Here is an 18978-nt window from a genome sequence, read left to right on the forward strand (position 1 = left end):
TTCCCTGTGCGGTGCAGACCAACAGCCGTCCGGCGGGGAGGGTGTCACCGACAGGAGCGCACCGCGTAGCACCACTGCTTTCCGCCGCCGGCCGCCGCAAGGGCGCCTCTGCTGGTCGCTCTTGCGACCACTTCCAGGTGGCCATACACATGCACTCCTTTTTTCCAGGTGGTGTCCATGGGATCCAGGTGGCTGTACACGTGCACGTCCGACGTGCGGATGGTGTCCACTTTTTGTTGAGGGGTCCAAAATAAAGCATCCCAGTCCATTTCAGGTTGAGAGTAATAAAACAAGCCGAGATGTAAAAGGCTTGTTTTTAGGTGTTAGGTTTGTGTTGCGTCGAGTCATGGTTATAAGTTGGTTAGGCTGCAGCTCGAGGACAAGCTGCATGTCCAGGTGGGGTGTAGTGTTAGAGTACGTAATGGGCCTAATGGGCCTGGGCTGGCGGTATAGCCCATTAGTCTTAGGGTTAATTAGAGATAAGGGTCGCTTGCTTAGGGGTCAAGTAAGCCTTGCTTGGGAGTCAAGTAAACATCTCTATATAAAGAGAGGAGATGTATCAATCTAATCAAGCAAGAATTAAGAAGGAAATCCCTTCCCTCTTGCCTGGCCGTGGGCAAAAGGCCCCTGGCCGGCCCTCTCGCGCCCTCCTTCTAGCGGCGCCATAACACATGTCGTCTGCTGAACCAACATGAAAGTATCATGTATGCGGTGGTTCTTAAGGAACGCACATTGGTTCTCCTTAACCCAGGAAGCCAATCTCGGTGACAAGCTTGCAGCCAAGGTCTTCGCCACCAATTTGGCAAAGAGATGGGTGAGGCCAATGGGGTGGTAGTCCTTCGGAGTAGAGGCATCCGGCCGATCGGGCACAAAGATCAACAAAGCTTCATTCAGACCCTAAAAGCCACGCCCATTAAGTGAATGCAACTTGGTGAAGGCGGCCATGACATTGCCTTTTGATGCGCCCCAACATGTTTGGAGGAACTAGTCGTGAATCCACCAGATTCAAGTGACGCGCCACCTCCTCGGAGGAAGGGGCGTCGAGATCATAAGTCCTCCAAATGGGTTCTCGGAGTCTAGGTCCAGTAAGAACACGCGTTATTCAGCCAAGCCAAGGAGTAGGTTGAATCGATCCAAGGATGTCTTGCCCATGGTGGTGCTCGAAGTTGTGCCCTAGAGCACAACAGGCAGATGGTGGGCCTTCAATGCTAAGCACGAGGCCCAACTCGGTGGATGAGGCATGGGTTGAGTGGAGCTCCCGATTCAGCTCATGGGCCGCAAATGACTACGAGGCACGGTCCGCAACCCACAGCAGGTTGTGGTCAAACAACTTGGTCAGCACTTTGTTGGGGGTGGCTGCCGCCACCAAGTCTTCCTCATGTCCTACAGAAATTGTGTCTCATCCTACCGTGACCGTTCCGATTCAAAGACACCAAAAGGCATGTTGTCCTTCTCTTTGCAAAAAGTGCAACAGTCGCGGCTTCGAATAGTTACGCACGTCAGCTAATGGGAGGGAGGACTAGGATATGGCACCCAGGCCCAAAGGCGTGCGGCCCATGCAACCGCACAAGAGCCCAAGTTGTGTAGAGCTATTCTGATAGGCTTAGTTCAGCCCAGACACAAACCGGACACACAGAGGCCCAATCGGGGTCATCGGAAACCTGCTAGAAGCCAGCGACGGAAGCGCACACGGCCCATCTACAGGCTCATGCAGCCATCAACGCGCCCATGCATTGACGCGGAGGCACACAAGATCAATTGGTCTGATCGTGAGAACCATGTGTTTTGCTTGTTGGCTTCTCGCCTCCTCCCAATTTCTCACAGCTTTTCCTTGCATTGTCGCCCACCTAGCCACTCCGTCGAAGCATCACGGGGCGCCAACGCCGGCGTAGCCCACTCACCTGGATAGCTACAAAAAGACGAATATGGCAAGGCAAGTAAACAATCTTTCTCAAGTGCTTCTATTTATTTTTTAGTTCTTGTTTCCCGAAGGTCCAAACTGGCGGGGGTTTTGAATTTTTTAGAGTGTTACACTTGAAAGAATTTACTAAAACCAGTACATGATGTGCGGTTTCAGTACTACTAGGTGTGAGGAGGAGGTTAGCCTTGATGGCCAGGTGGTACCTCGGAAGGACACCTTTCGGTATTTGGGGTCAATATTGCAGGAGGATGGGGGTATTGATGAAGATGTGAACCATCGAATCAAAGCCGGATGGATGAAGTGGCGCCAAGCTTCTGGCATTCTCTGTGACAAGAGAGTGCCACAAAAGCTAAAAGGCAAGTTCTACAGGACGCGGTTCGACCCGCAATGTTGTATGGCGTGGAGTGTTGGCCGACTAAAAGGCGACATGTTCAACAGTTAGGTGTGGCGGAGATGCGTATGTTGAGATGGATGTGTGGCCACACGAGGAAGGATCGAGTCCGGAATGATGATATACGAGATAGAGTTGGGGTAGCACCAATTGAGGAGAAGCTTGTCCAACATCGTTTGAGATGGTTTGGGCAAATTCAGCACAGGCCTCCAGATGCTCCAGTGCATAGCGGACGGCTAAAGCATGCGGAGAATGTCAAGAGAGGGCGGGGTCGACCGAATTTGACATGGGAGGAGTCCGTTAAGAGAGACATGAAGGATTGGAGTATCGACAAAGAGCTAGCTATGGACAGGGGTGCGTGGAAGCTTGCTATCCATGTGCCAGAGCCATGAGTTGGTTGCGAGATCTTATGGGTTTCACCTCTAGCCTACCCCAACTTGTTTGGGTCTAAAGGCTTTGTTGTTGTTGTTGTTACACTTGAAAGAATTTGATTAAAGTGATTCTCCAATTTTGAGGAGTGATCCATGTATGTCTACGTATGAGTCCTCTGCCTGGACGAGCGCGTCTCTTCTTCTTCGTCTGCGCAACTGTTGATTGATCTTGGCGTGACGAAGTGTCGTGTCCAGGCTGCTCGCCCCTGCTTCCATCCATCAACGAGTAGTTCAACATCCACCACTTCTATTTTTCTAGAGCAGTAGGGCCTATTTTAGAGTTTAGCACAGGTCCCCATATCTTTGTCGGCTCGGCCCTAGCACCTAACATAGCTGCCTCGCGCCCCATGTTGCATCGATCTGCGTGAGCTCGGTTTCCTTTATGCATCCCTTCTTTTCTTCTTTCCCCATCTGCTTTTGTTCCATTGTCCTTCCATCGGTGAATGCAAGGAAACTTGAAAGTTCCCTCATTTCGATAGATTATGGCAAGCACAATTCTTCATACAATATGATTGAACCATTCTATACTATAAAATTATGACTCATGCACAACAAATGCAACATTCATCCAAGCAAATGTTTAGAAGGTGTTTGGTCCCAGCAGGTAACGCAAATGTAAACATAATGGAAAACGGAAAAGCACTGGGACTGTAAACGTAATCGACAAAAATCATAACTTGTTTGGTTCAAATGCTGTTACGGGAAGAGATCATGGAGGATAGTTCAATTCATGTAGAGGAGCTGCTTATGTGAGAGCCTGGTTTTTCAGATTCACATCGGTTCCTACCTGAATCAGTTTCGTATTGGGCTGGGATCTGATCCCGCGTGATGAGATTACGAGCCAACCAAACCAAACAAGATTTAACATTATTTGTTAACACTGTAATTAGACTGCGTTACAAATGTGTTGACCAAACACCTCCTTAAATACAATACACTAAAGAAACAAGTACTCCCTCTGTAATGAAATATAAGATCGTCTATATTTCTTTACAGAGGGAGTACAACTTTTGTGTAGGAGATACAATAATAAGCTCTTGTTTCCGAATGCTAATGATCCATGATGTTTCCTTCACTCATGATGTTTCGATCAGTGGGTATTTATGATATATTTTTTCCATGTCGAGTCATTGACTTCGTATTGCCATGTATCTTACAGCAAAATTTCCATTATGCAAATCACTGAAAAGGGTCTACGCTGTTGAAAATTTAGCTTGGCCTACTTTTATGAAAGCATCATCTGATCGGCTGAATTCTGGAAACATATGTCAGCTACTTTCCATAGTCACAAGCCACACATAAAAAAACACTAAACTAAAAATTTGGACTTATATCTTCAGGTTCATGCATTATGAAGGTTTATTGTTGCATCATAAACAAAATGCCATCTGAAGATAACGAAGATGTGACCTTTTATTCGAGGAACAACATAGAAAACTTGACCGCCACGCTTCAACTCCAATTTGATAGCTGATAGAGCACTTTCTCTACTAAATGCTGACACATAGGTCTTGACAGCGACTCTTTCCGGAGGTGGTGTAGACATTAAACTGAAAGCAAGCATACAGTTCTGTTAAGAACAGAAAAAGGAGTTCAAAAGTTGAATGTAACCGAAGTACAGAAGCTATGTGAACAAAAAGCCCACAAGAAAACTATCATCTCTTTTAAGAAGAGCAGTAGTTCCCTTCCAACTGAAATGAGAAGGTGAAAAAATGGCAAGCGCTGCAATAAAATCGTACCTTGCATCACGGAAACCGGTTAAAGCAAGATACAGAGTTCGTGGAATGGGTGTTGCGGACAGGGTAAGAACATCAATAGAAGCTTTGAATGATGCAATCTTCTCCTTTTGTTGTACACCGAACTTCTGTTGGAGAAGATGGGAGTTTGTGAGGTGTGCATATAAAAATAGGCAGAGTTTGCTTCAAAGGTATTATATCTTCTGATCTTTTCAATAGATTACTAAAGACAGAGCTCTCTATATACCCTAAAAAGAGAACATTTTTATGTTATTAGTACCCAAATTATAACCATCAAACTAATGTGTATCATTGGCAGACTAGACCAGCAACCTCACAAAAATGATGTCAAAATACAGGGCAAGGATATGCTATCACCGTGAGAGAGACATTACGATTTATAGAGTACCTGTTCCTCATCCACCACTAGGAGACCAAGATTGTTATAGGCCATCCGTTCTGTAAGAAGAGCATGAGTTCCAACAATTATTTGCAAATGCCCATTCGTAATTTTTGTTATTAGCTCATCCTTTTCATCCTTGCTCTGCAAGGAAGACACATACCAAGCCATGCAAATGATAGTCAATCCCTTCAGCAAACGAACGTGCTTGGCATTGTATAATACGCGTTACCAAAATTAACCATGATTTGAGTTAAACAGTCAGTGAAATATGAAAAGTGGAAACGAGATGGCGCTGCCACAGATTGCATAACGCAGTATAGATTATATAAACATTATTTAGTATAGCTACAACACAAACCACATATACAAATTAGAGTATTACAACGAAATTAGAGTGGAATGCTTTCTAGGGTCAAGATGAATTACACAAACTAAATAGTTAAATAATTACTAAAATTATGGTTTGGAAACATAAACAAAGAAAGATAATTATACATGATGAGCTGTATTATGGGTTAAACTCAATTTGTATCGTGGCATACCTGAGCACCGCTGAATATGGCGACCTTTATGTCAGGGTAGTTGGAGAAACGCTCAGACATTACATCATAGTGTTGATTGGCTAGTATTACAGTTGGTGCGAGAACCATAGCTTGATATCCTGTAGATACAACGATGAATATAGCACGCATTGCAACTTCCGTTTTACCAAACCCGACATCTCCACAGATCAATCTGTCCATTGGTGTTTCCCTTTCAGTTAGATCATTCTCAATATCTATGAAAGCCTGTCATCAGAATGAACACCGTTAAAAAAAGCTCTTTTTAAGATTATTCAATAACAGTGTAAGTAGATAAGAAAAGAAACCCCAGGCATGGTAAGAAGTTTAAAGAAGGTGAGAAGCAAAAGAAAAAATTAGCAATGACTGGAAATAAATAGTAATCAGTAATGTGCCAAAGGTTATGTATATCTGAAGATGGATTTCTACACAAGTCAACCAAGATCATTCAACAACCTTACGTTTATTGTGTCAGAACAGACACGGAAAATCTTAAAGTTGTCCACACTACAGCGTAATGGAAATCTGTACTCACAACAAGTATCATATACAGGAAATGAATAGGTAATTTCAAATTTCTGAAGCAAGTTTAAAATGTAAAAAGATCTGAATTTAAGCTTCCAAGCTGACGTGAAGTAACCCAAACAAAGTGTTTCTGACCTCAGAAGCAAACAAACTATCATTGCCTTATGTTTCACCCTTGATGTAAACAAACAACAGGCGAACATATGGTTGCCAACCATATCCATGAAGATTGCCAATTTTATCAAGAATATTAACTGCATGAAGAAAAGAACACAGCTTTTAGTTGAGAGCAAACCTGGTTTTGGTCTGGGGTAGGCTCGTAAGGAAATTCAGAAGCAAACTGATCCATCGCCTCAGGCTTTCGGTATGGCGGCCTTCTCTGCCTCATCCTTTGTAAATATAACTCCATCAAGTTGACCACCATCTTCTGAACAGCAAGCTTTCCTTTCAGCCTCCTCTTCTCCCATGTAGAAGGATCATTCAGCTTGCTTAGATTCCTTGGCCTCTTTTTCTCATGAGGACTGCATAAAAGTTCAAACTGGATAAATGGTCAACGTGCATTTTTGTTTTCCATCAAACTCAAGTGACCATCCCACAACATAGCACGTAAATCAAAATTTAAGCACAGATACCAGGTAGCTAAACAAGAGGTGCAAACTAGGTCTAGTGCTGAAAAGATGCAAATTCATGCAACTACTCGGATCAGGAATCACATTCTTTTAAATTGGCATCAAACTTGAAAACTGGGAAATATGGCATGCACCTCACATAAACTTGGCAATTGTAAGATAGGTTATGAAGACACTCAACATTGCTAGTTTCAATGTGCCCGCGCAATGGAGGTCTGGGAGGAGCTGGGCAACCTGGTGCATGTAGCTCCCGCTTGCGCAGGGTCCAGGGAAGGGTCCGACCACTTTGGGTCTATAGTACCCAGCCTCTGGGAGGAGCTGGGATTAAAAGAAAAAAATCCAAAGATCAGTAGTACAAGACCGGGCTGGTTCATTCACTATGAGCACTCTTTTGAATCAGCAAGAATCTGTCGGCGCCCTATCTATGGCGGAACTGGTAGCAGTTGGAAGTTGGTATATTTGGTGGCAGAGGCGTCAAATTGTCAACGAGAAGATTGTCCTACCTCCAGACCGAACAGCATTATCAATAGAAGTTCTAGCGACGAACTTCCTCCGTTCTTAAACTCCAAATCAGCCAACTGTGAAATGTGATCATATGTGGCGCAAACCAAGAAGAGGAACAGTGAAGATAAATGTAGATGCATCCTTCTGTACTGAGAACATGTCTGGAGGCACAGGAGCAATAGCGCGAGACGAACACGGTGATTTCATTGCAGTGGCATCTTGGTTCATACCGCATGTGCAGCGGAGGTGATGGCCATCCGTAATGGATTCTATTTAGCACCCAAGCTAGGATGCAGCTCCCTTCAAATTGAATCTGACTGCTCCAAGCAGTTGAGGCTATTAATCTTGAGGTCTTTGTTGGACAGGAATCAGCTATTGTGCTTGAGTGCAAAGAATTGGGTTTGGATTTCTCCCAATATGAAGTGACGAAGTGCTTCCGTGAAACTAATACTGTAGCTGATTGTATAGCCAAATTATCTCTATCCAGTACATCGTCTGAGGTTTGGGATAATGCAATCCCGGACTTTATTTCTCATCTTGTTGTAAACGACCTCACTATTATCTGAGAAATAAAGTTCTTTACGTCAAAAAAAAAAACTTGACAATTGTAAGTTTGGAACCAATCCCAGTCACATGGCTAACCACCACCACTTTGCAATGTGGCAATGACATAGTTTTGTTTACTTTAATACTTAAAATAGCATTTGCTCAGACACGTCTGGACAAGCAAATTGATCCAACAATTCCAGTCCTACATACAATCTATATACCTATAGTAAAAGGAGTGAGTTGCGGAGATCCAACAAATCTCAACCGTTCAACGGCATATTCAAAGGTCTACGTCACTCGGCGTTAAACAAGTTTAGTACTAAACACATTTAGCACCCTCTACTAATTAATATAATGCCTAATATCAATGTCAGCATTAACCACATAATTATATCCTACCTAATATTAACATACACCCTCGGTCCCAAAATAAGTGTTTTGAGCTTAGTATAAATTTGTACTAGAGCTAGTACAAAGTTGAGACACTTATTTTGGGACGGAGGGAGTACAATTTATATCTTGCCTAATATTAATGTGCAATACAACGTACACAATTTAGTTAGAAGAGACGCTACAAACAAGAGGAGAAGAAGTTTCAAAAAAAAAAAAGATGTGAGCAGGTTAACCGCGGAGGTATACAGGTTGTATCGGTAGAGCATGCGTGCTGCCTGGTCGACTGCAAGCTTCGCCATGGCGTCCGCATACTGAATGAACACGTAGTCCTCTCCGTCCTCTCCGCTTATACAGACGAACTTGCCGACGCCGACTTTCTTGTGAACGACGTACTCGCCGGGCTCCAGCTCACGAGGGTCCACACGGTGCCCCAAAGAGCTCCTGGCCGCCAACCCCTTCCTCCTTCCGGCGCCCTCCTCCTCGTCCTCCGCGTTGCTTCCGACGTCTCTCTCGTATTCCGGTTCGGCCGCGTGCCGGCGGAGCTGGCGGAGGCCGAGGCGCTGCTGCTCGCGGATCATGTGGAGGTAGGCGTCCGCCTGGGCGGGGTCCATGGGAGATGTGGCAGCGGAAGAGACACCGCGGCGGCGGACGAGCGCGCGGAGACGGTTATTGAGCTGCGAGATGTCGTCAGGGGGCACGGCGGCCGTCACCGTGGCAATGGCCGCGACCGGGGAAGCAAGGCGGAGGCGGCGAACAGGGAGGCGTAGGCGGAGCTGGGGGGATAGGGTCGGTGGTCGGTGGAGAAGGAAGTGACGGTGGGGATTTGGTGGTGGAGCACGAGGGATGAGGGTGGCCATGGATGTGGCGTGGAGGCGGGGGTTAGGAACAGCACGGGAGCGGCATGGTTTTAAGCGTTTAGAGCATCCGGGCCACAAACCCGTCTCAAAAATCCGACCCAGTCGAGCTCTTTAAACGAACCTCAAACGTCCAGACTGACCGGCACGTCTCGTATCCAATCAAATACGGAACAGATATTGGGTGCCACCTAGTACGGGCAATACGAAATTGAATGTGGATGCTGTGGTATCCAGCGCTGGATTTGGGACTGTGGGTACAATATAAGATGACAGCGGCCTATTCTTGGGGGCTTCGACTCTTTGTTTTAATCATATCATTGATCCGACTACTTTGAAAGCGTTGGCTATCAGAGAAGCCCTAGCTTTGGCGGATGATCTGTACGAGAGGAGGATTGAAGTTGCATCAGACTGCAAAGTGGTGGTGCAAGATTTACAGCGAGATAACTCGGCTAGCTACGGTGCAATTGTACATGAAATAATAGACCACTCTGCGCTTTTTTATTTTTGCAGTTTTAGTCATGAATTTAGGAGCTCCAATCATGAAGCTCACAACTTAGCGAAGCATGCTTTTTCTCTCGGTGGTGGCCGCCATGTGTGGTTAGGGCATCCCAGGAATTTATCATCTGTCCCTGTAAACATCGTGACGAATAAAGCTTCGTGAGGTTGTCTCAAAAAAATTATGGAACAGATATGAGGCATCCGGGCGCTTCAGCCATGTCGAACCCGACAGCCGTGACCAACCACAATTTGCACCAAATCCTTCCTCCTCCTCCCGCCGCCTCCTATCGTTCTCGCGCCCGAGTCATATCTTTCCCGCGCCCGAGCTCTCGCCGTCCGCCACCCTTGCTCCCCATCTTCACCACCGGTCCTGATCCGCCCTCCTAGATGTCGTCCAGTCCGTCCCCGACCTCCGCGATGGAGATCGCGTCCGCCTCATCCGTTAGTGTTCCTTCCTTGTCTCCATCGTGCAAGGTGGAAAACGTCACCCGGAAGATGTTGCGACTGTCGGTGTCAAAACCGGCGGATCTCGGGTAGGGGGTCCCGATCTGTGCGTCTAAGGCTAATGGTAACAGGAGGCAAGGGACACGATGTTTTATCCAGGTTCGGGCCCTCTCGATGGAGGTAAAACCCTACTTCCTGCTTGATTGATATTGATGATATGAGTAGTACAAGAGTTGATCTACCACGAGATCATAGAGGCTAAACCCTAGAAGCTAGCCTATGATGATTGTGATCTGTCCCTAAAGACTAAACCCTCCGGTTTATATAGACACCGGAGAGGGCTAGGGTTTACATGGAGTCGGTTACAAAGAAGGAAATATAATATCCGGATCACCAAGCTTGTCCTCCACGCAAAGGAGAGTCCCATCCGGACACGGACGAAGTCTTGAGTCTTGTATCTTCATGGTCCAACAGTCCGGCCAAGGTATATAGTCCGGCTGTCCAGATACTCCCTAATCCAGGTCTTCCTCAGTAGCCCATGAAACAGGCTTCAATGACGATGAGTCCGGCGCGCAGTTTGTCTTCGGCATTGCAAGGCGGGTTCCATCTCCGAATACTCCAAAGTACCTGTTGTACCGGACAGTGTCCGGCTTCCCATCAATGTCGTACTCCTCGGCTTCTGTGATTCAATAATGACCATCTCCACGTGTCGAGCGAATACGAGGAGACGAGGCATTTTTGCATTCACCACCCCAGTCCTACAAGCAAATCGTCTATTTGAAGGGACGGGGATTCAGATCCAAGCTTCACCTTCTTCCCTTGAGCGAGCATCCAACAGAGCGTGCCCAGAAAAAATCATTCCAGCATGGCCGGTCGTCGCAGCTCCTCCTCCCGCTCCCGTAGCTCTAGGCCAGGTGATTGGGAAGAATGTTTGTTCCTCAAAACCGCTTAATAGAGCTACATACCCAAGGATTTCTTCCACCGGCGTTCATGGTCCCCGTCCGAGCCGGACTAGCCACCTATAATGGCGGGGAGCAAGCGGAGAGATCTCCTAATCTATCCCCGGGGGAGCGAATATGCCTCATCCCGCATCTGCTGAGAGGCGTCGGGTTTCTAATCCACCCATTCCTTCGCGGGCTCCTGGAGTTCTACGGCCTCCAGTTGCACAACTTCACCCCTGCCTCCGTGCTGCACATAGCAGGATACGTCGCCCTTTGTGAACTATTTCTGGGCTGCGAGGCTCACTTCGGGTTATGGAAGAAGTTGTTCTGCATCGTTCCTCGCAACCAGGGGGAATCCATATGTCAAGTGGGCGGAGCCGAAGTATGGCGCGTCGCCGAGACCGGATACCTATCCGGTACTCCCAAGAAGGCATCGGAGAACTGGCCCTCGGAGTGGTTTTATGTCGATGACGTTCCCCTTCCGGGTCTAGTCCGGACAGGTCTCCCTGAGTTCAGTAATGCTCCGCCGAAGGCACGCCGAAGTTGGCGCCTCGGGGCCCCCAAGAGGAGGATACCATGGAAATACACTTCCTGACGAGCAGGATAAAGTTACTGGCCAAATCAGGGCTGACAATAGTCGAGGTTATGGCAATATGCATAATGCGGGGAGTGCAGCCGCTTCAATATCGGGGGGAAGCCCATGTGGCACTACAACAGGGAAGATGATGCCACCCGTTGTGGTCGTAAGGGTCCGGACTCCGCCACTGCTCTGGCGAGGATATTGTCCGATTTGTATAAAGGAGAAGAAGAAGAATTCCTTCATATTAAACCGCGGGATGGATTTTCTATGTACAACCCCCCAAGCTGGGTAAGTCATCACTCTTTCCCCCGCTTCATTCATTCTGGCGTCCATCGTCAAGATTATTTACTTCAATATTTTCGAGCAGGAACTAAGGAGGGCCGTAGAAGGATTCTCCAGCCCCTCCCCGCAGCCAGAGGACCCCGGAAGGGCCTTCAATCTAGGACTCGAAGAAGACCCGGATATCACTGTGGAGCTCGTCAACGGGACATTTTATCAGGCGAGCTGCGATGGCGCCTCAGTGGCTATTATCGCCGATTATCCTAGACTACTACCTGCATCGCGTGTAAGCAAAGCCAAAAAACCATCCTCTGAAAAGGACTCCTTTCTGATGCCATGCCTTATACCTGAAGTGACGTATTTTTGTAGAGACGACAGTCAGAACGCGGCGCCGAGCCCCTGGGGGCTCATCGGCAAAGGGCGTCCGGATCGGGCAGGCTTAAGAGGAAGGCGGTTAGGGCCGAAACGCCGCTACAGAGGTATGGTAAAAACCTGCTCTATGATTATTGTGTTTGAAATGTGACAACGCCCTTTGTGTCCTGGCAGAAAGAGGAGTAGCTGGACTATATCAGGAGATCCTGCCAATCACGCTTCCACCAGCCGGATTCCAGGACCGACTTCGAGAGAGGAAGCGGACGCGGGGCCGATGCCGAGTTGTCCTCCGACAAGGGATGCGGATATGCTCTTCGCCACGAATTCCGAAGTAGAGAGTGCCATGAATCACCGGCGCCGACGGGCCGTACTTCGCAACATCTTTTCCAAAGAGGCATTTAATGCTTTCAATTCGGGAGACGCATACATCCGAGCTGCTCAAGGCAGGCTTGCCCGGGCGATGGACCAGTATGCCAAAGATATATGGGTAAGAAAATTTAATAAGCATGTATAGCAGTAGCCCCCGATTATGTCTGATGGTTCAGAATCTGGGGGTGTATTCGGATCCGTGCTAGTGTTGCCGGACTTCCCTTCCCATACCACGGATGGCTTGAACAACCTTTCCAGGAATATGTTAGGTCGGACAGGGTCGCGTTTAGCGCCGATGCGGGCGAGGATATCCGTCTCTTGATTGTTTTCTCGAGCCACATGGTGGAATTCGAGCCCCTCGAACCGAGCTGACATTTTGAGGATGACACTACAGTAGGCCGCCGTTTTCGAATCCTTGGCACCAAAGTCTCCGTTTATTTGTGATATTGCAAGGTTTGAATCCCCGCGCACCTCCAGGCGTTGAATGCCCATAGAGACTGCCATCCGAAGACCGTGCAACAGAGCCTCGTATTCGGCTGCGTTGTTGGAGTCTGTGTATAATATTTGGAGTACGTATTGGACCGTGTCTCCGGTGGGAGACGTCAGGACTACACCTGCTCCCAATCCGGCCAGCATTTTAGAGCCGTCGAAGTGCATAATCTAGTTAGAGTATGCGCCGTACTCTTTAGGGAGTTCGGCTTCTGTCCATTCAGCGACAAAGTCAGCCAGTACTTGCGACTTGATGGCCCGCCGTGGTTTGTATGTTATGTCGAACGAAAGGAGCTCGATGGCCCATTTAGCAATCCGGCCCATAGCGTCGCGGTTATTTATTATGTCGTTGAGTGGTACTTCGGAAGCCACCGTAATTGAACACTCTTGAAAGTAGTGTCATAGCTTCCGGGATGCCATGAAGACCGCGTATCCTATCTTTTGATAGTGTGGGTATCGGGATTTGCATGTGGTGAGGACCGTGGATGCGTAATATACCGGCTTCTGGAGCGGGAATTTGTATCCGTCAGCCTCTCATTCAACGACGAGCACCGCGCTTACAACTTGATGTGTTGCAGCTATGTACAATAGCATAGGTTCGCCAGTATTTGGCGCTGTTAGGACTGGATTACTGGCCAATAAGGTCTTTATTTCGTCCAGTCCGGCCGCGGCTGCATCCGTCCACACGAAGTGTTCGGTGCGCTGAAGAAGGCGGTAAAGAGGTAATGCCTTTTCTCCTAACTAGGAGATAAAGCGGCTTAAGGCAGCCACGCGGAAAGGATTGAGATGGACCTAGAGGGGGGGTGAATAGGTACAATTACAAATTTTAATTGTTACTTAGCAATTTTAGGCACTAATGCAGAATATGAAAGTGAGCCTAACAATTGTAAGTGTAGTATTAAGTGTTAAGCAAGATAAACAAGAAACACAAGTATGTAAGTAAACAAGCACAATATGATATAAGTAAGTGCTAAGAGACAAGTAACCATAAGTAGAGAGTTATGGTTAGGAATAACCGCAACTCCGGGAGACGAGGATGTATGCCGATGTTCACTTTGTTGGAGGGAAGCTACGTCACCGTTAGAGAGGTGGATGTTACCACGAAGGCACACCAACGCGACGAAGTCTCACCCTATTCTCCCTTTGAAACAACACCACGAAGGCGTTTCTCAACCACTAGTGGTAGACCTTGGGGTGGTCTCCAAACCCTCACAAACTTTTCCGGGGGTAATCACAAAGGTCGATTCCTCTCCGAAAGACTCCTACCGCCTAGGAGTCTCCAACCTCCAAGAGTAACAAGATCGATGGGGAAAAGCTCAAGACTTGCTCTAATCACGAATTCCTTGGGAGCAAAGAAGGGGGAGAAGTGGATCTATCACTTGATCGGACAACTTCTCTCCAAAGCCCTCAAATCCCTTAGGGATCTAAGATTTGGTGTGTAGGAATGAGAGAGTGAGTGAGAAGTGTTCTAGGGTTTGTTCAAAGTGAATGGTCAACCTCTCTCGTGGGGAAGAAAGGCTATATATATAGTGTGAGCTCAAATATGGCCGTTGTAGTGCAAGTGAACGGGCAGGCCGGACATCCGGGCTAGGGGCCGGACATCCGGCCTGGCAAGCCACTTGGAGAATAGGGCAGAACAGAGTAGGAACCAGAGGAGCCGGACATCCAGGGGTCAAGCCCGGACATCCGGCGTAAAAGGAAAGCCCGGACATCCGAAGAGCCCACAAACGTTTACAGAACCATATCAGTTTTTCGGGCAGTAAGGGGCTGGACATCCGGAATAGGGCTCGAACATCCGACGAGATAGGAAGGCCCGGAAATCCGGTGAACACCCTGACATCCGGCGAAAAACAGACAACCTACTGGAAAGGGAAAAAGCAAGGGCCAGATATCCGGGGCATGAGCCGGACATCCATGGGGGGGGGCGGACATCCGGCACTCGCAGAGACAGAATGGTTCAAAGTCAAGAATGGATAAAAAGAACTATGGAAAGGAGTATTTTGACTAGAGCAAGTCTGTTACGAACCCAATCGATCCCCTCTTAATAGTGCGGGATCCTATACTCAAGGAAACAAAATGAAACATCATTTTAACACTTCATCCTTGAGAGAACCCACTTCGTATGCTCTTGATCCACACACAATTTGACGAACCGGGGACCAACACCTGATATTCACTTGACAACCATTGTTAGTCCCCTACATGTAGATTGTCATTAACATTAAAACATAATGCAAGGGCATGATTGCACTTTCAATCTCCCCCTTTTTGTTTGTTGATGACAATCATACATGTAGTATCATAGATGTAATAAATAGTCTTAGCAATGATAATCATGGGAGCAAAACGGATACAAAATATGTTTAGTTACAATTTGCTTTTAGCTCCCCCTCATTGTGTGCATGCGATGAATATATTAGGATGACCAACACAAAAGTTCGTATGATAGCATATGTAACTCAAAGAATAAAAAGGTAAGAGACAAGCACATATGGAATCATCATAACACTTCAAATAGACTGAGAACATTTCATGGCCATGCCACACAATCATAACATAGTCTGAAGCGAACAAGTACCATAGGTAGCAGCATAAAGTTGGAATAACATATCATAGCATGACCATATTACTAAGATACTACTTCTCCCCCTTTGACAGCAACAAGTAAAAAGGGGCGAAGAACTAAACAGTCTCAATCACTCCTGGCGGATGTCATCATCATCATCAAGAAACTCGGGATAGTCAGCACGAGATGGAAAGCCGAAAGTGGACGAGGATGGAGCTGCGGGAAGAGGATCATCATCACTAGCGGGACTCCCACGGTCACGGAGGCGCTGTTTGAGTAGATTCTTGGAGATGACAAGGCGCTTCTGAACATCATGATTTTGCTGACAGCTGAAAGTGATCGCCTTCATGATAGCAGACTGAGCCTTACCCAAGAATGATGCAAAACGGCCACGAGGAGCGGTCGAGGAAGATGGAACAGAAGAACCAGTGGGCTGAGTAGGAGCAGCTGTCCTCCCACCAGCAGACCTCCTAGGCTGAGTAGAAGCAGTAGCCACCACATGCATATGAGGAGGAGGTTTCCAAATGGAGTGCACAGCTGACTTAACCACCTCAAAGGGAGCAGTGTGATCAATCAGAGCCTGAATAAATGGGGCATGAGGGAACTGGCACGTCTGAATGAAACTGCAAAGACGGATCTCATGCCAAATGAAGTTGGCAGTGTCTAGAGGCACAGTGGGTTTCTCATGCATATGAACCATCAAGTCAATGCAATAGTTGCGAGCCCTCGAGCGATCTCCCTTCTTAGGGTAGAGAGTGCGAAGCACACACTGAAAGAGGATGAAGAAGGGAGCACGGAAGATGGATACCTCATTGACTGGTTATGCTTTTTCTTCATCGGTGAGCTGAGAGGGAGGTTTTACAAGAGGCAAGCAAGCATCAATCCCTTTGGGCTTGTACTCTGGATCCATACTATGGATGCAATGGCCAACACCTGAGAGACCCAAAATCTGAACAAACCTGTCATAGGTGATGCTCAGTGTAGTGTCATCGGTCATCCAAGTGAGAGTGTTGTCCGGACCAAAGAAACAGGTGGCATAGAACTGTAGAATGGAAGCTTCACTCCAATCACACCTGAAGGTCATTGCGGGACCAAGAGTCATGTCATCAATGATCTTGACTGGATCGTTAGGGAACATGGCAGGATTATCACGCAGGAAGTTTAGATCCAAGTATGAGTGAGGAGCAAGGCCACGCCCATGGACAAAACTGGAATAGAGATCCTGCTACATACGAGTCCGGAACCGAGGATCTTCGGCATCAGCCACCATCTCATATTGATTGACATCCGACGGAACTAAAGATATTGCCCCGCCCCCACAGTTGTGAAGTCGTGAGTGGGGCGACCTCCACTATCACGAAGCTCCATGGAGATGCGACGACCATGGGTAATGGGTATTGCAGAACCACGAACTTGAGGCACCGTCGCCCTCCTAATACCGGGCTTGGACTGTCCAACTGACTGTCGTGGTGCACTGTCATCCTCTTCCTCTCCAACATAGTCCGCATCATCTGGATCCGAGGCCGATGGACTGGTGGATGGTGCTCGCTTCTTCTTCTTGGTGGTGGTCTTCTTCTTCTTGGGCCGAGCATGCTCATCGGAGTCGGTGGAGCCTTGCCGGTGATCAACTGGAATGGATAATGAATGGTTTCCAATAAGAAGAAGCCAAAGAACATGAACAAGGATACGCCAAATTAAACTGTGGAATGAACACAATTTTTTTTGATTATGACCATAGGACAAGTCCAAATGGCATATCAAAAAAATCTTACATTCCCATGGTTAAGTTGAGTAGCCGAGTACATATAGAGGTGTTTGTAGGCTTAGGTAAACAGAACCTAAACATGAGAGCAATAGATATGGCAAGATGTACATGGAGAATAATGCAACCCTAATAAGATTTGGTCACCAGCAAGGGAAGATGAGGAGAGATAGCACCCTTACCCTGAGAAGACACCTCGGGACGCTTGGGACCGCAGTTCTTGGTACGAGCCGTGAAGAACTCCGGCGGTGAATCCCACCGAACATCGGCCCCTCCCGAGAGATTCAAGCGACAATGCAAGAAATGGATTGGAGAGAATCGTAGATCAGGAGGAGGAGAGTCCGTCGGCAGGAGATCGGGGCCGGAGATCGACAGAGACTGGCCGGGGCAGCGCCGGAGCACACCCCGGCGGCGACGACTGTGTGGTGAGATGGGGAGAGGAAACGGGAGCAAGTGAGTAACTCCCCCAAAAGCCCGAGCCCCTCTCCTGTTACGTGGTGTGGTGACGGGCCGGACATCCGGGGCAAGGCCCAGATATCCGGCACATGGAGGTCAGGGAGCAGAAGAAACCGGGCCAAAAGGGTCGGACATCCGAGGACTAGCCCGGAAATCCGGCCACTGGAGGTGCATGACACAGGGCCCGGATGTCCGGCAGTGGAGCTGGATGTCCGGCCACTGGACAGAGAGACAGGATGGGGGAGGGATTTTGAAGGGGTCAACACATAGAAATGAATATAGACTCCGCCAAGGAGTTTTTAGAGATTTATATGGGTAGAAAGCTGGGTCATCTATGGTCATATTAAGATAAAAATAACTGTCTGCGTTCTGGGAACGGGGGTACCCAGACTTACCTGCGTGCGGCCTGCGGCGTGGCTCAGGGAGTGGCCCAGTACGGCCCATCTTCATCAACACATGCTCAAGACCCTCGCGAGGGGCCGAGCCTCGCGGGGCGGACGACAGGAGGCTTCCTCAGGCACAGCCTCGTCAGGCTGGCTCGTGAGGAGGCGGAGAGATCAAGGCGGGGTACCTCACGAGGTGCCCATGATGCAAGCCATGACGACCAAGGCCAGGCGGGCGCCATCCTGCGCAGAGTCCTTGTTTCCTCTTTGGTGCAAAGGGGGCAAGCGCAGGCGAGAGTATCAAGCAAAGGCAACCATTTCGGTGCAACAATACCAAGACCAGTAGGACGGCAGGACAGAGGTCATCGTGGAGCCCAAGCCGGCGTCACCGTCAGGGTCTTTGGCAGGCGAGGACCAATTTTAGTCAGGATAAGTGTACTAGATGTTCCCCTTCAAAATGGCCAAATGTTGGCGCCCTTCCCGCTCAATATTTGGGGAGAGGCCCAGGGCCTCCGCCTATAAATAGGACCAGCCACCCACAGGGTAAGGGAGAGATTTTGGGCAGACTAGAGAGAGAGATTTCGGGCAGACTAGAGGGAGAGATCTCGGGCAGACTAGTGAGAGAGAGAGGCGACTAAACTCACCCAAGCAGTCGCACCAGCCAAGAATAGACCCTCGCGAGGCCGTTATTCCTTGTACTGTTCATCATCAGCCCTTGAGGCAATCCACTACACCACAAACTGGAGTAAGGTATTACACCACAATGGTGGCCTGAACCAGTATAAATCTCGTGTCCCTTGTATTGTTCTTCGTGTAGTTCTAGATCCTTGCGAGGCGACGAGACATGGGTAGGCAGGAGGTGTGATATCCGCGTGCACCCCAGAGTTCGAACCTAGAGGGTCTGCCGGAACCCGAAATCCGACAATAACCTCCCAACCTA

At 48.2% G+C, this 18978-nt stretch overlaps 1 protein-coding gene across 11 annotated transcripts in view; it reads right to left on the minus strand.

Moving 5' to 3' along the window:
• The window catches only part of LOC123092079 (ATP-dependent DNA helicase At3g02060, chloroplastic), a 34197-nt gene extending 25262 nt beyond the window's left edge, over positions 1–8935 (minus strand). For 8 of the 11 annotated variants that reach the window (XM_044513750.1, XM_044513749.1, XM_044513747.1 and 5 more), the window contains exons 1-6: positions 8289–8934; positions 6263–6488; positions 5425–5670; positions 4889–5023; positions 4483–4607; positions 4154–4293 (exon numbers count right to left, since the gene is read on the minus strand). In XM_044513750.1, coding sequence (XP_044369685.1) covers positions 4154–4293; positions 4483–4607; positions 4889–5023; positions 5425–5670; positions 6263–6488; positions 8289–8899 — 1483 coding nt within the window. In that variant the 5' untranslated portion in view covers positions 8900–8934. Of the gene's footprint in view, positions 1–4153; positions 4294–4482; positions 4608–4888; positions 5024–5424; positions 5671–6262; positions 6489–8288 lie in introns of all 11 variants that reach the window. The other 3 variants (XM_044513754.1, XM_044513753.1, XM_044513755.1) reach the window with 1 other exon arrangement.
• Between the last annotated feature and the right edge of the window lie 10043 nt (positions 8936–18978).

The sequence above is a fragment of the Triticum aestivum genome, chromosome 4B (genome assembly GCF_018294505.1).
Source record: "Triticum aestivum cultivar Chinese Spring chromosome 4B, IWGSC CS RefSeq v2.1, whole genome shotgun sequence".
NCBI lineage: Eukaryota > Viridiplantae > Streptophyta > Magnoliopsida > Poales > Poaceae > Triticum > Triticum aestivum.